Here is a 12502-nt window from a genome sequence, read left to right on the forward strand (position 1 = left end):
ACACACACACACACACACACACACACACACAGAGACACACACACACACACAGAGACACACACACACACACACACACACAGACACACACACACACACACACACAGACACACAGACACACACACACAGACACAGACACACACACACACACACACACACACACACACACACACACACACAGACACACACAGAGACAGAGACACACACACACACACACACACACACACACACAGACACACAGAGACAGAGACACACACACACACACACAGAGACAGAGACACACACACACAGAGACAGAGACACACACACACACACACACACACACACACACACACACACACACACACACACACACACACACACACACACACACAGAGACAGAGACACACACACACACACACACAACTAAGGATGTGGTTTGTGGTGGGATGTTGTCCCCTCGGTGAGAACCTGTTAGCCCTAATCCCTCCTAGAGGAACGCTTTCTGAGGAAAAGACTCGGTTCTGCCTCTCGTTCTCTCGTTCTCTCGTTCTCTCAGGTAGTAAAAAGGTGACGCAGCGTGTCTGATGGATGAGCAGCTCTGAAGCAGCACTCTGGTCACAATGAAGGTAGGAAACAGATGAGGAGAGCGAGATTATCTTAAATCTACGGATGAAGTCGTTCAGATTGAATCCTATTCCCCGGAAAATAAAGATATCACCCAGAAAAAAACAAACAGAGTTCAGATGTCCGTCTGTCCGTCTGTCTGTCCCTAGCTACAGGTAGCAGGTCGCAAAAAAGTCTAAATAATAGTGCCACCCACAGTCCGTTCCGTGTACTGCATGGACAGCATGTGCAAGTTTTGAGAGTCTGTTGGTCCATCTGTCCATCTGTCCATCGGTCAGTCGGTCGGTCGGTCGGTTCCTCTGACGTTTAAGATTCCCATTAAAACCTCCCTGTCCTCCTCCATGTCCTCTCTGTCCTCCCTGTCCTCCCAGCCAACTACACACCTGTCTGAAGCTCTATGTCCCTGCCTGGTTATTGATTGCCCCTCCCTCTCGTCCCTCAACCTTCTCTGTGCTGGTCTCCGTCTAGACTCGTCCGTCCCTGTCTTCTCCTTCAAGTCATTCCTTTCTGTCCCTACCAGTTAGTTTTTCTGTGTCGGGTCCCTGCCTAGTTAATCTAGAGGTGTCCCCCTGTACCCTCCCTCCCACCCGCCCACCCTCCCTCTATGGACAAACACATAGGGCGTGGGGGCCGTCCATCAGGGGGAGCGGCCAATAGCATCCCTCTCCCTCCCCCCAGATCAGGGCAGTGCAATACACAGATGGATGAGTTTCCCATTCACCCTCCTCCTGCTGCTCACCTGCGAGGACAGAAGAAGAGGGAGGGGGGCGGACACCGAGGGGTTAATGCCAACATAATGCAGTTTGTACCCTGATGTGACTTTAGATGACGTCATCGGTGAAGTTACCTCGTGGTGGGTGTAGAGAATCTAAACGCCGTAGCAGGCTGCCAGTCTCTCCTTCAGCAGAGGGGGGAACTGCTCAGAGAACTGCTGCCAGTTCTCCTCCCCGACCTGCTCCTTAAAACCATGCAGGATCTGTGGGAAGGCAGAAAACGGGAGGGAATTCATGTCAGGGGGGGGTGGGAGGTGGTGGGGGGACTCCACCCATCTACCATCCAACCACACCTCTCTGAGCCCTGATATCTGATTCATTAAGGAACTGATTGACCACAAGGAGTGAAGTTAGTTTTGGGTAGAAAAAACAATCATTGCATTTAATGAGAAGTTGATGCTTTTTTAATGGAAGTCTATTTGAGCCAGAGTTGTTGTTTTTTTTGACGCCAGCCCCTAGTGGTCCTCAGTGGTACTTCAAGGCACTTCAGTATTGGCTATGCTTTGCCCACTTACCGGTTACTCCCGTCGTGGCCATGATGTCACTTTTTTAATTTCTGGTAACACAGAATATTTTCCTTTTGTTTAGGAGATCAAAATACTGAAAACTAGCAGAAGTCATTCAGTTTAGATGTTGATAGTAACGTGATAAGAGATGTAGCACAGGCAAGATCAGGAGTTCATAATATGGATGAGGAGTGTAGAGTACACTGTCAACGTCCTGATAAACGTTTCAGTCTTCAAGCCTCCACTGAGTCCGACGCATGTTCAGGATGGATCATGGAAAACACTGCAGTATTTATGAAGCTGATCCTCATGTTTTCACTGCAGTGTTTATGAAGCTGATCCTGATGTTTTCACTGCAGTATTTATGAAGCTGATCCTGGTGTTTTCACTGCAGTATTTATGAAGCTGATCCTGGTGTTTTCACTGCAGTGTTTATGAAGCTGATCCTGGTGTTTTCACTGCAGTGCTTATGAAGCTGATCCTGGTGTTTTCACTGCAGTGTTTATGAAGCTGATCCTGGTGTTTTCACTGCAGTGTTTATGAAGCTGATCCTGGTGTTTTCACTGCAGTGTTTATGAAGCTGATCCTGGTGTTTTCACTGCAGTGTTTATGAAGCTGATCCTGGTGTTTTCACTGCAGTGTTTATGAAGCTGATCCTGGTGTTTTCACTGCAGTGTTTATGAAGCTGATCCTGGTGTTTTCACTGCAGTGCTTATGAAGCTGATCCTGGTGTTTTCACTGCAGTGCTTATGAAGCTGATCCTGGTGTTTTCACTGCAGTGTTTATGAAGCTGATCCTGGTGTTTTCACTGCAGTGTTTATGAAGCTGATCCTCATGTTTTCACTGCAGTGCTTATGAAGCTGATCCTCATGTTTTCACTGCAGTGTTTATGAAGCTGATCCTCATGTTTTCACTGCAGTGTTTATGAAGCTGATCCTCATGTTTTCACTGCAGTGTTTATGAAGCTGATCCTGATGTTTTCACTGCAGTGTTTATGAAGCTGATCCTGATGTTTTCACTGCAGTGTTTATGAAGCTGATCCTGATGTTTTCACTGCAGTGTTTATGAAGCTGATCCTGATGTTTTCACTGCAGTGTTTATGAAGCTGATCCTGATGTTTTCACTGCAGTGTTTATGAAGCTGATCCTCATGTTTTCACTGCAGTGTTTATGAAGCTGATCCTCATGTTTTCACTGCAGTGTTTATGAAGCTGATCCTCATGTTTTCACTGCAGTGTTTATGAAGCTGATCCTCATGTTTTCACTGCAGTGTTTATGAAGCTGATCCTCATGTTTTCACTGCAGTGCGTCGTGAAAAGAAAATTTGACACGAATTTTGCAGGCAGAGCATTTTGCCTTTTTTCAGAGTGCTCTTTATGAGGTGAGATCCTGAGAGTGTTCACTTCATCTCTGCAGAGTGGGAGCACCACGCTGAACACTGCTGCGCCTCCGGTGACTCATGCAGCAGACGGGAGGACAATGAAGAGTGAATTCAAACCAGTGAAGAAACAGACAAAGTGGTTGTGCAGCCAGGACCCTCACCTTGTAGAACATGTCTCTGAGATCGTCTTTAGGATTCACCCAGGAGGCCACAGCGTCACAGAAGAAGATGAAGTCCTGAACGAACACAGAGGAAAAGGTGAGACTTCGAAAAGTAAAGAAGCCCTAAAACATGCGTGATGGTGAGAGCAGCGTCTCACCTGCACCACCCCTCCAGGGTTCACACCGATCATCATGCAAATCCCACGGAAGGCCGAGTCCTTCTCCTCGTTGTCCCGGATGTTGCGCAGAGACGTACACCTGCAAATATCAACCAATCAGCAGCTGACAGTTAAACATGATGCGGTTCGTCTCTCCTGTCTCGTCGAGGAGACGAACTGTTGTTGTGTTCCTGTGTGGGAGGATGTTTGTCTTGTTTTCAGGCTTGTTGAAACTCTGTGTTTCATTTCAGGAAACAATTTAAAGAATGCGTGTTGTGTAGTGATGTGATCACAGAAAAAAGCAAGGATGAACAAATGGAAACAAATCAGAGCAAAAGTGTAATGTGTTTCACAAGTACAGATAAAATAAGGAACTAATGTGCAGAAAGTAGAAAATAAAAAGAATAGATACGAGGTCGGAGCAGAGAGTGAATGTGCTGACTGAGCGTTTCCTACCAGGGTCGGATGAACTGCGGCAGCATGGGAGCGACCTCCTGAGGACACACGTAACCCAGCCGGCCGATGGTGATGGCTGCAGCAGGACAGATTGATGTGTTGCATTATGTGGAACAACAAGCACTCACTGTGTTTGTCCGACATTCATTTGCTCTGATTTTTAACTTCTAAATGCAGCTATAATATCCGTTTGCTGCCCTTTGAAAAACAAGCATCAGTGTGTTTGTATATTTTCATACCGGTGTTCTCCAACAGGGTCTTGGGGGTGTTGGGTCGATTAATAATCTCAACCAGCTGGTTCAGAACCATGGCGATGTACGGCTGCATCTCCACTCCTGGCAGAGCAGAGAAATGAAGTGAGACATCCAGCTGCACTGCAGCATTACAGAGAAACAGGCTGCTGCCACTCACCCATCTGCATGCAGATCTCTCCGATGGCCCAGGTAGCGTTGTTGCAGACAGAGATGAACTCTGGGTTCAGATTAGTCCCGAGGATCGGCATGAACTCGGCTGAAGGACACCAGCAAACAATGTCAGACAAACAAAAAGGAGGATGGGAAGACAGGAGTGTGTACAAAGGTACATGTGTGAGAGATAATTACCAATACACGGTTTGACATGAGGAAAGCAAGCCTTGGTCAAGTCGCCCAGCAGAGCAAATGAACTCTGCCTTACTTCAGGCATCGTATCCTGAAACAGAAGAGAAACATGAACAAACACAGAAACGTTTAACATCTGATATCGAACATCCAACGTCTCACTGAGGCTCGTCTTCCCCTCGGGGATTAATAAAGTAACTACCTACCTATCTACCTACCTTCTTGTTCCATTACAGTCTTGAGAGAAGTCAAAGTAACTTTCCCAACAGACTAAACTTCTACAAACTCATTACTGGTTGTTAAAATTACAAATTTAAAAGTGTTTTTCCATTAAAAAAAATATCCCCTCGATGTAACTCGACACCTTGGTCTTTATTCAGTACATTTGCATCCATGAATATGTAAATAGTCTCTGCCTCCATCTCCACTCTGCAAGTTGATGTGTGACATGTGAAACCTGGTCTGTCTGAATCTGTGTTTCTGAGACTATTAGAGTGTCACTGCAGCTCCAAAGAGAAAACAATCAGTTGAAGGATTATTTATTTTCTCATAGATGATAGAGATACTGTCTGTGTGTATCTGTCTGTCTATGTATCTGTCTGTCTGTCTATGTATCTGTCTGTCTGTCTGTGTATCTGTCTGTCTATGTATCTGTCTGTCTGTCTATGTATCTGTCTGTCTGTCTGTGTATCTGTCTGTCTGTCTGTGTATGTATCTGTCTGTCTGCCTGTCTGTCTTCTAGCATATAAAAACCACTAGATTAAGTTGAACTGTGTTGTTTTGCAGATAAAGTACTTCCTGTGGATACTTCCTGTGGATACTTCACAATAAAAGCTTCCTTGTTTGTCAGTTGAACACTTAATGAAAAGCAGAAAATGTTCAGTTTGCATTGCGAAGACGTTCCTCATTGGATCCCGTATTATATGTGCAGATAATCTGAATCCAGAGTGTTCAACTCCACTAATCACAGTGGAAACTTCTACTCAGAGAGGTAGTTACAGAATGGAAATGATATGTAGCATAGAAAATATAGAATAAAACACGCACACACACACACACACACACACACACACACTGTTCTCCTCACCTGCATGCACTGGAAGAGCAGGGTCATGATATTACTGCGGGCCACCAGAGTGTCCACGTGGCCACCGAGTCCCTCAGCCAAGCCGCTTAAAAGATCCAGAGCCACAATCATGAAGTCCTTGTCAGGCGCTTCATACTGGTCCGGCTGCTGGCTGTACATCTGAGAGACACGCACACACACATAACGCGCGCACACACACACACACACAAAGTGACATTGATGTAAAGCAGCTGAAACATGAATGGCCTGTTTAAAGTCCATGTGAGGGGAGGAAGGTGTTTGGCTCACCATGGCCTGAGCCAGCGTCTTCTGGACCAGGGTGACGCAGCGCTGGTAGACGGGCTCGCAGTACGGGAGGAAGCCGCTCTGCAGCGCCGTAGCGACAGAGGACAGACACTCCAGCAGAGGGAAGAGATCTTTGTCCTCGTCCTTCAGCTCGTTCCATTTCGCTATCAGCGGAGGCATCAGCTTCTGGATGTACTCCTGAAAACAGGGTTGTCTGTGATTCATGTGTTCCTGAGCACCAATCCAACATGTCACCACACAGACGGGGCAGTGTGTGTGTGTGTGTGTGTGTGTGTGTGTGTGTGTGTGTGTGTGTGTGTGTGTGTGTGTGTGTGTGTGTGTGTGTGTGTGTGTGTGTGTGTGTGTGTGTGTGTTTTGGGCTCACAGGCTGGTTGAGGTGGTGCCCCACAGAGTCTGCTAGTGTTCCTATGGCATCATAGAGAATGAGCAGGTTCTTGTGCTGGTACTTCCCAAAGGCAAAAACCAGCGTGTCCAGGATGAAGCTGAGGTACGGGACCAGCTCCGTGCAGGCCTCCTCCTCCAGCGTGGCAAACGCACTGAGGGAGGACGAGATGGGAGAGGAGGACACGTGAGCAGGAAGTGAGAGGATGCAGGAACATGAGGAGGAAAGTAGGAGCTGTACCTGCACGCAGCCTCCTGCACCCTTTTGTTGCCGTCCAGGATGCGTTTGAGGAGCTCGGTCATGAGGGGTTTGAGGTGGGCGTCGGGGGGCTGGCTGACCACCCAGTGGGCGTAGCGACTGAGCGTCCAGCAGGCGATGGAGCGGACCAAGGCCTTCTTGTCGCATAAACACTGGATGAGGTGGGGGATGAGCTCAGGCAGGTAAGGTACCATCCCCTGCATACAGCCTGGAGGGACAAAAAGGTTTTTGTTCACATGTTCAACACTGTGAAAATGAGAAAAGATCAAATGAAAATAAAAGTATCTGATTCCAAAGATCTTTAAAAGTCACATCTCTTTCACTGCAGTACGTTGTATGTTGATGGTAGTTGGTGCCGTCTCACCTTCAGCGATGGCGCCCAGCACCAAGATGCCGGACTCCTTGATGACCCAGTCAGGATGGAACAGGAGGCCTTTGAGCAGCGGCAGCAGATGAGGCAGCAGCTCCTCACGAAACACGTTGGCAAGAACGTCCAGCGCGGCAGCCGAACACTTCCCTGAAAGACAGGAGACAGTGTCATCATGAAATAACTTACAAACTGGACAAATGTTCCCTGGAGAGATGCAGAATAAAAGTTAAAAATGATAAACATGTCATTTCAGTTCCATAATACAGATCGTTATCACTTGGCCTGACAGGCTGTGTTTTAAATCCTCACCACCATTAGCCTTCTGGCCAAAATCTATTTGATTCCAACCCTTATTTTGAAATTCATGTTCACAAACCGACTCAACGTGCTGTTATAATCGAAAGAATATCGCTTAGATGATAAGTAAATGTGTTGCTTGGATTCAGAGACGATGAATTCATCACACGCTTCAGTTCCTCGTGTTTCTGTTCCTGTAATGGGCTCCTGATTCAGAAATACATTCATAAACACCAAATGAAAAAGAAAGCAGCAGCTAAAAACCCAGAAAAGTCCCGTCGTCGTGTCTTTCCACGCGCTACCATGTCCTTACATCATCTCTGATGTAACTGCATGTGTGTACACGTACGTAGGTTCCAGTCAGACAGCGTGTCGTCGTCGTCGTCGTCGTCTTCATCGATGTCCTCCCCCTCCTCCCCCTCCCCTCCTTCATGCTGCAGAGTGACCGTGCGGGACTTGTGGAAGCGAGGCTTGATGTCTTGCTCGCTGTCTGGAACCGTCTCGTCCTCCTCGACGTCGCCCTGCAGGGATGAACGTGGACGCAGAAGGGAAACAGGTGAACGAGATGAAGACGAGAAGACGAGAAGACAGTTTGTGTAAAGATCAGCTAACCTTCAGAAGAATAATGTCGATCTCGGAGTATTTCATCCCATTCACCAAGATAGGGATCAGTCTGAAAGCAAGAGACAGAAAACAGCATTACAACACAAATAAAATCCTCGAGACATCAATCCAGACCAGCGTCCTGTTGTCATGGTAACACTTACTGAACCAAGTGGCCAGACAGAGCCTCCTTACAAATGGGCTGTTCAGCCAGAGTCAGCCAGAACTCACAGGCCTCCAGAGCCACGTTCTCATCCGGGTCCTGAGTCCGCTGCAGCATGTACTGGACAACAACAACAACAACAACAATCACCACAACAACAACAACAACAACAACAGCTGATCATGAGGCAGACAGACGTGTGTTTTGGGCGGTGTGTGTGAGGCCAACGCTCACCTGGATGATGCTGTGCATGTGTGGGATGAGGCGGTCGATGCGGACCTCCAGCAGCATGACGAGAGCCCTGCACACGTTCTTCCGCACCTCGCTGTCTTCGTCACCGGCCAGCGCGAACAGACTCTGGATGAAAGACAGAGCAGGAGAGAGGAGAGTCCAGATGAACAAACACCGAAGAAGGTTAATAATAAGAATAATATCCAAACATGCAGTTTAATCGGTTACACTTTGCTACATTCACATCTTGACAGTTTAAAAAGGCGCCTGAAGAGCGTTTCCTCCAGTAAAAAGGTGAGCAGAGGAGGTGCGTGCGTACTGAGCGCTGCACCTCCTGAGCGCTGCACCTCCTGCCCTCTCCACCTCCCTCCTGAGCGTTGCACCTCCCTCCTGGATGCAGACGTTAGATGTTTGTCTAAATCAGTGGTTCTGGACCGGTGAAGCCTCACGACCAGCTTCCTGACTCGTTAAGTCCTGACCCAAATATTTGAGCCATTCAAATGTATTTTGGGCGAATATATCTGGAATTAGTGGCATGTAGGCTTTTTAAACAAGTTTAAACTGGTGATGCTCATCAGGGTTAAAGAATCTAAATTGAACTGTATGAAACATGAAATAAAAAGGCAATTATTAAATCCCAACCATGTTTACAAATGCTGAATAAGAGCGAACGCCGGCAGCAAGCTGCTTCTGCAGCGCAGGAAATGTAGGACCTTCAAAATAAAAGCACAGCGACAGAAATTCTGGTGAACTTGACTGAAGTTGACTTTACTGCACTCATAAAAACTTTTACCCACGACATGCTGCTCTGATTATTAACTGTAAAGGAAATGAATGATGCGAGTGAGTGTTTGCCCTCCCTGATGTTTAATAAGCCTACCAGCATATTTTATTCAAATCTAATTGTTTATTTCTGATGTCAGCAGAAGTCCTCTATTTCAGATGAAGCAAGTCAACTCCACGATAAAACACTGAGTGCAATCCTGCTGATTCACCAAATATCTCCCTTCTTTTGCTGTTTTTCACCAACAGTCCATCATGAAACCCAGAAAAGGATCTCTGGTTCTTCCACACTGCACTGCTTTTATAAAAAAAAAATAGCTGGAAGCAGTTTTATGTGGAAGTCGTATTGCTGCTCTGCTTCTGCACCATCAGATCAAAGGAGACGGACAAGAAGGAAGTCCAGAGAGAAACACGCACAAAACACTTGGCAGATGTTTGATAAAACTGTTGAATTGCTCACCTCGATGAAGGTGTCGATGTTATCCATCAGAGCCTGAGCTCGGCCGATGATGAACTGGTTCACACACGCGATGGCATGAGACCTGAAACAAGGAGGTTTTAATGATGGAGGCTGAGGAGACGAGAGACAAACTACTGGCAGACAGAAGAAGACGAGAGGGTCGCTGACCTGATTTTGGGGCTGCAGTGTTTGAAAAACTGGAGGAATTTGGGGATCATGATGTTGAGAGGTCTGTTCAGAGCATCGCTGTCCAGCAGCTCTGATGAATCCTCACAGATCTTCTGCAGCGCTCCAAAAGATCCCTGAACGACACAACCGAGATAAAAACTAAGGAACATGACCCAAATCTTATTTTCACCAAAACATCCCAAAAGCTCTGTGTGTGTGTGTGTGTGTGTGTGTGTGTGTGTGTGTGTGTGTGTGTGACCTCGCAGGTGTTATAGTCCTCTGAGTTGAGCAGATTACAGAGTTGAGGCAGCAGCTCCGGCCAAGTCTGCAGCTCTCCTTTGGAGGCGATGGTGGTGATCAGAATACCTTCATGATGACGAGTCAACAAACAAACTTTAAAACTGAAGACACATTTCTAACATTTACACACCACTGGCTCGCTCACACACACACACACACACACACACACACACACACACACACACACACACACACACACACACCTACATAACAGCCTGACTCACACCACTTCCTCCCTCCACCTCCCTCTCTCTCCCTAATACACCCACCTCCCTCCACCTCCCTCTCCATGATACACCCACCTCCCTTCACCTCCCTCTCCCTCCCTCCCTCTCCCTGATACACCCACCTCCCTCCACCTCCCTGATGCACCCACCGATCGTAGCTCTGATGAGCGGCGACGGATCTCCGATGTTGTTCAGGCATTCGCGTTTGATGAAGTCGGCCACGTTGGGAGGGAAGTTCTGGTAGTGAGCCTTCACGTTGTTCTTCAGGATCAGACCGCTCAGCGAGCGAGTCGGCTCGTCTGGAGACCATGAAGGAGGAGGATGGATACAGACCAGTTTTAAAACATGAAGGAGGAGGTTGGATACAGACCAGTTTTAAAACATGAAGGAGGAGGTTGGATACAGACCAGTTTTAAAACATGAAGGAGGAGGAGGATGGATACAGACCGGTTTTAAAACATGAAGGAGGAGGATGGATACAGACCAGTTTTAAAACATGAAGGAGGAGGAGGATACAGACCAGTTTTAAAACATGAAGGAGGAGGATGGATACAGACCAGTTTTAAAACATGAAGGAGGAGGAGGATACAGACCAGTTTTAAAACATGAAGGAGGAGGATGGATACAGACCAGTTTTAAAACATGAAGGAGGAGGATGGATACAGACCAGTTTTAAAACATGAAGGAGGAGGTTGGATACAGACCAGTTTTAAAACATGAAGGAGGAGGAGGATACAGACCAGTTTTAAAACATGAAGGAGGAGGTTGGATACAGACCGGTTTTAAAACATGGAGGAGGAGGTTGGATACAGACCAGTTTTAAAACATGAAGGAGGAGGAGGATACAGACCAGTTTTAAAACATGAAGGAGGAGGAGGATACAGACCAGTTTTAAAACATGGAGGAGGAGGTTGGATACAGACCAGTTTTAAAACATGAAGGAGGAGGAGGATACAGACCAGTTTTAAAACATGGAGGAGGAGGTTGGATACAGACCAGTTTTAAAACATGGAGGAGGAGGATGGATACAGACCAGTTTTAAAACATGAAGGAGGAGGATGGATACAGACCAGTTTTAAAACATGAAGGAGGAGGTTGGATACAGACCAGTTTTAAAACATGGAGGAGGAGGAGGATACAGACCAGTTTTAAAACATGGAGGAGGTTGGATACAGACCAGTTTTAAAACATGAAGGAGGAGGAGGATGGATACAGACCGGTTTTAAAACATGGAGGAGGAGGATGGATACAGACCAGTTTTAAAACATGAAGGAGGAGGATGGATACAGACCAGTTTTAAAACATGAAGGAGGAGGATGGATACAGACCAGTTTTAAAACATGAAGGAGGAGGATGGATACAGACCAGTTTTAAAACATGGAGGAGGAGGAGGATGGATACAGACCAGTTTTAAAACATGAAGGAGGAGGATGGATACAGACCAGTTTTAAAACATGGAGGAGGAGGAGGATGGATACAGACCAGTTTTAAAACATGGAGGAGGAGGAGGATACAGACCAGTTTTAAAACATGAAGGAGGAGGATGGATACAGACCAGTTTTAAAACATGGAGGAGGAGGAGGATGGATACAGACCAGTTTTAAAACATGAAGGAGGAGGATGGATACAGACCAGTTTTAAAACATGGAGGAGGAGGAGGATGGATACAGACCAGTTTTAAAACATGGAGGAGGAGGATGGATACAGACCAGTTTTAAAACATGGAGGAGGTTGGATACAGACCAGTTTTAAAACATGGAGGAGGAGGAGGATGGATACAGACCAGTTTTAAAACATGAAGGAGGAGGATGGATACAGACCAGTTTTAAAACATGGAGGAGGAGGATGGATACAGACCAGTTTTAAAACATGAAGGAGGAGGAGGATACAGACCAGTTTTAAAACATGAAGGAGGAGGAGGATACAGACCAGTTTTAAAACATGAAGGAGGAGGATGGATACAGACCAGTTTTAAAACATGAAGGAGGAGGTTGGATACAGACCAGTTTTAAAACATGAAGGAGGAGGAGGATACAGACCAGTTTTAAAACATGAAGGAGGAGGAGGATACAGACCAGTTTTAAAACATGGAGGAGGAGGATGGATACAGACCAGTTTTAAAACATGAAGGAGGAGGATGGATACAGACCAGTTTTAAAACATGAAGGAGGAGGATGGATACAGACCAGTTTTAAAACATGAAGGAGGAGGATGGATACAGACCAGTTTTA

General features: G+C 46.5%; 1 protein-coding gene across 1 annotated transcript in view; it reads right to left on the reverse strand.

The window, feature by feature from the left end:
* Positions 1-1211: 1211 nt before the first annotated feature.
* Positions 1212-12502, reverse strand: part of tnpo2b (transportin 2b) — a 15598-nt gene continuing 4307 nt past the window's right edge. The window contains exons 4-24 of the mRNA XM_069139762.1: positions 10421-10570; positions 10004-10110; positions 9745-9878; positions 9577-9658; positions 8337-8459; positions 8104-8222; positions 7949-8009; positions 7686-7857; positions 7034-7186; positions 6652-6877; positions 6394-6565; positions 6012-6206; positions 5724-5882; positions 4640-4727; positions 4449-4547; positions 4277-4372; positions 4038-4113; positions 3582-3681; positions 3424-3498; positions 1451-1579; positions 1212-1342 (exon numbers count right to left, since the gene is read on the reverse strand). Coding sequence (XP_068995863.1) covers positions 1472-1579; positions 3424-3498; positions 3582-3681; positions 4038-4113; positions 4277-4372; positions 4449-4547; positions 4640-4727; positions 5724-5882; positions 6012-6206; positions 6394-6565; positions 6652-6877; positions 7034-7186; positions 7686-7857; positions 7949-8009; positions 8104-8222; positions 8337-8459; positions 9577-9658; positions 9745-9878; positions 10004-10110; positions 10421-10570 — 2495 coding nt within the window. The 3' untranslated portion in view covers positions 1212-1342; positions 1451-1471. The remainder of the gene's footprint in view (positions 1343-1450; positions 1580-3423; positions 3499-3581; positions 3682-4037; positions 4114-4276; positions 4373-4448; positions 4548-4639; positions 4728-5723; positions 5883-6011; positions 6207-6393; positions 6566-6651; positions 6878-7033; positions 7187-7685; positions 7858-7948; positions 8010-8103; positions 8223-8336; positions 8460-9576; positions 9659-9744; positions 9879-10003; positions 10111-10420; positions 10571-12502) is intronic.

This window comes from Embiotoca jacksoni, unplaced genomic scaffold, assembly GCF_022577435.1.
Source record: "Embiotoca jacksoni isolate LCO1_2020_lvr unplaced genomic scaffold, fEmbJac1.0.p SCAF_85, whole genome shotgun sequence".
Lineage (NCBI taxonomy): Eukaryota > Metazoa > Chordata > Actinopteri > Embiotocidae > Embiotoca > Embiotoca jacksoni.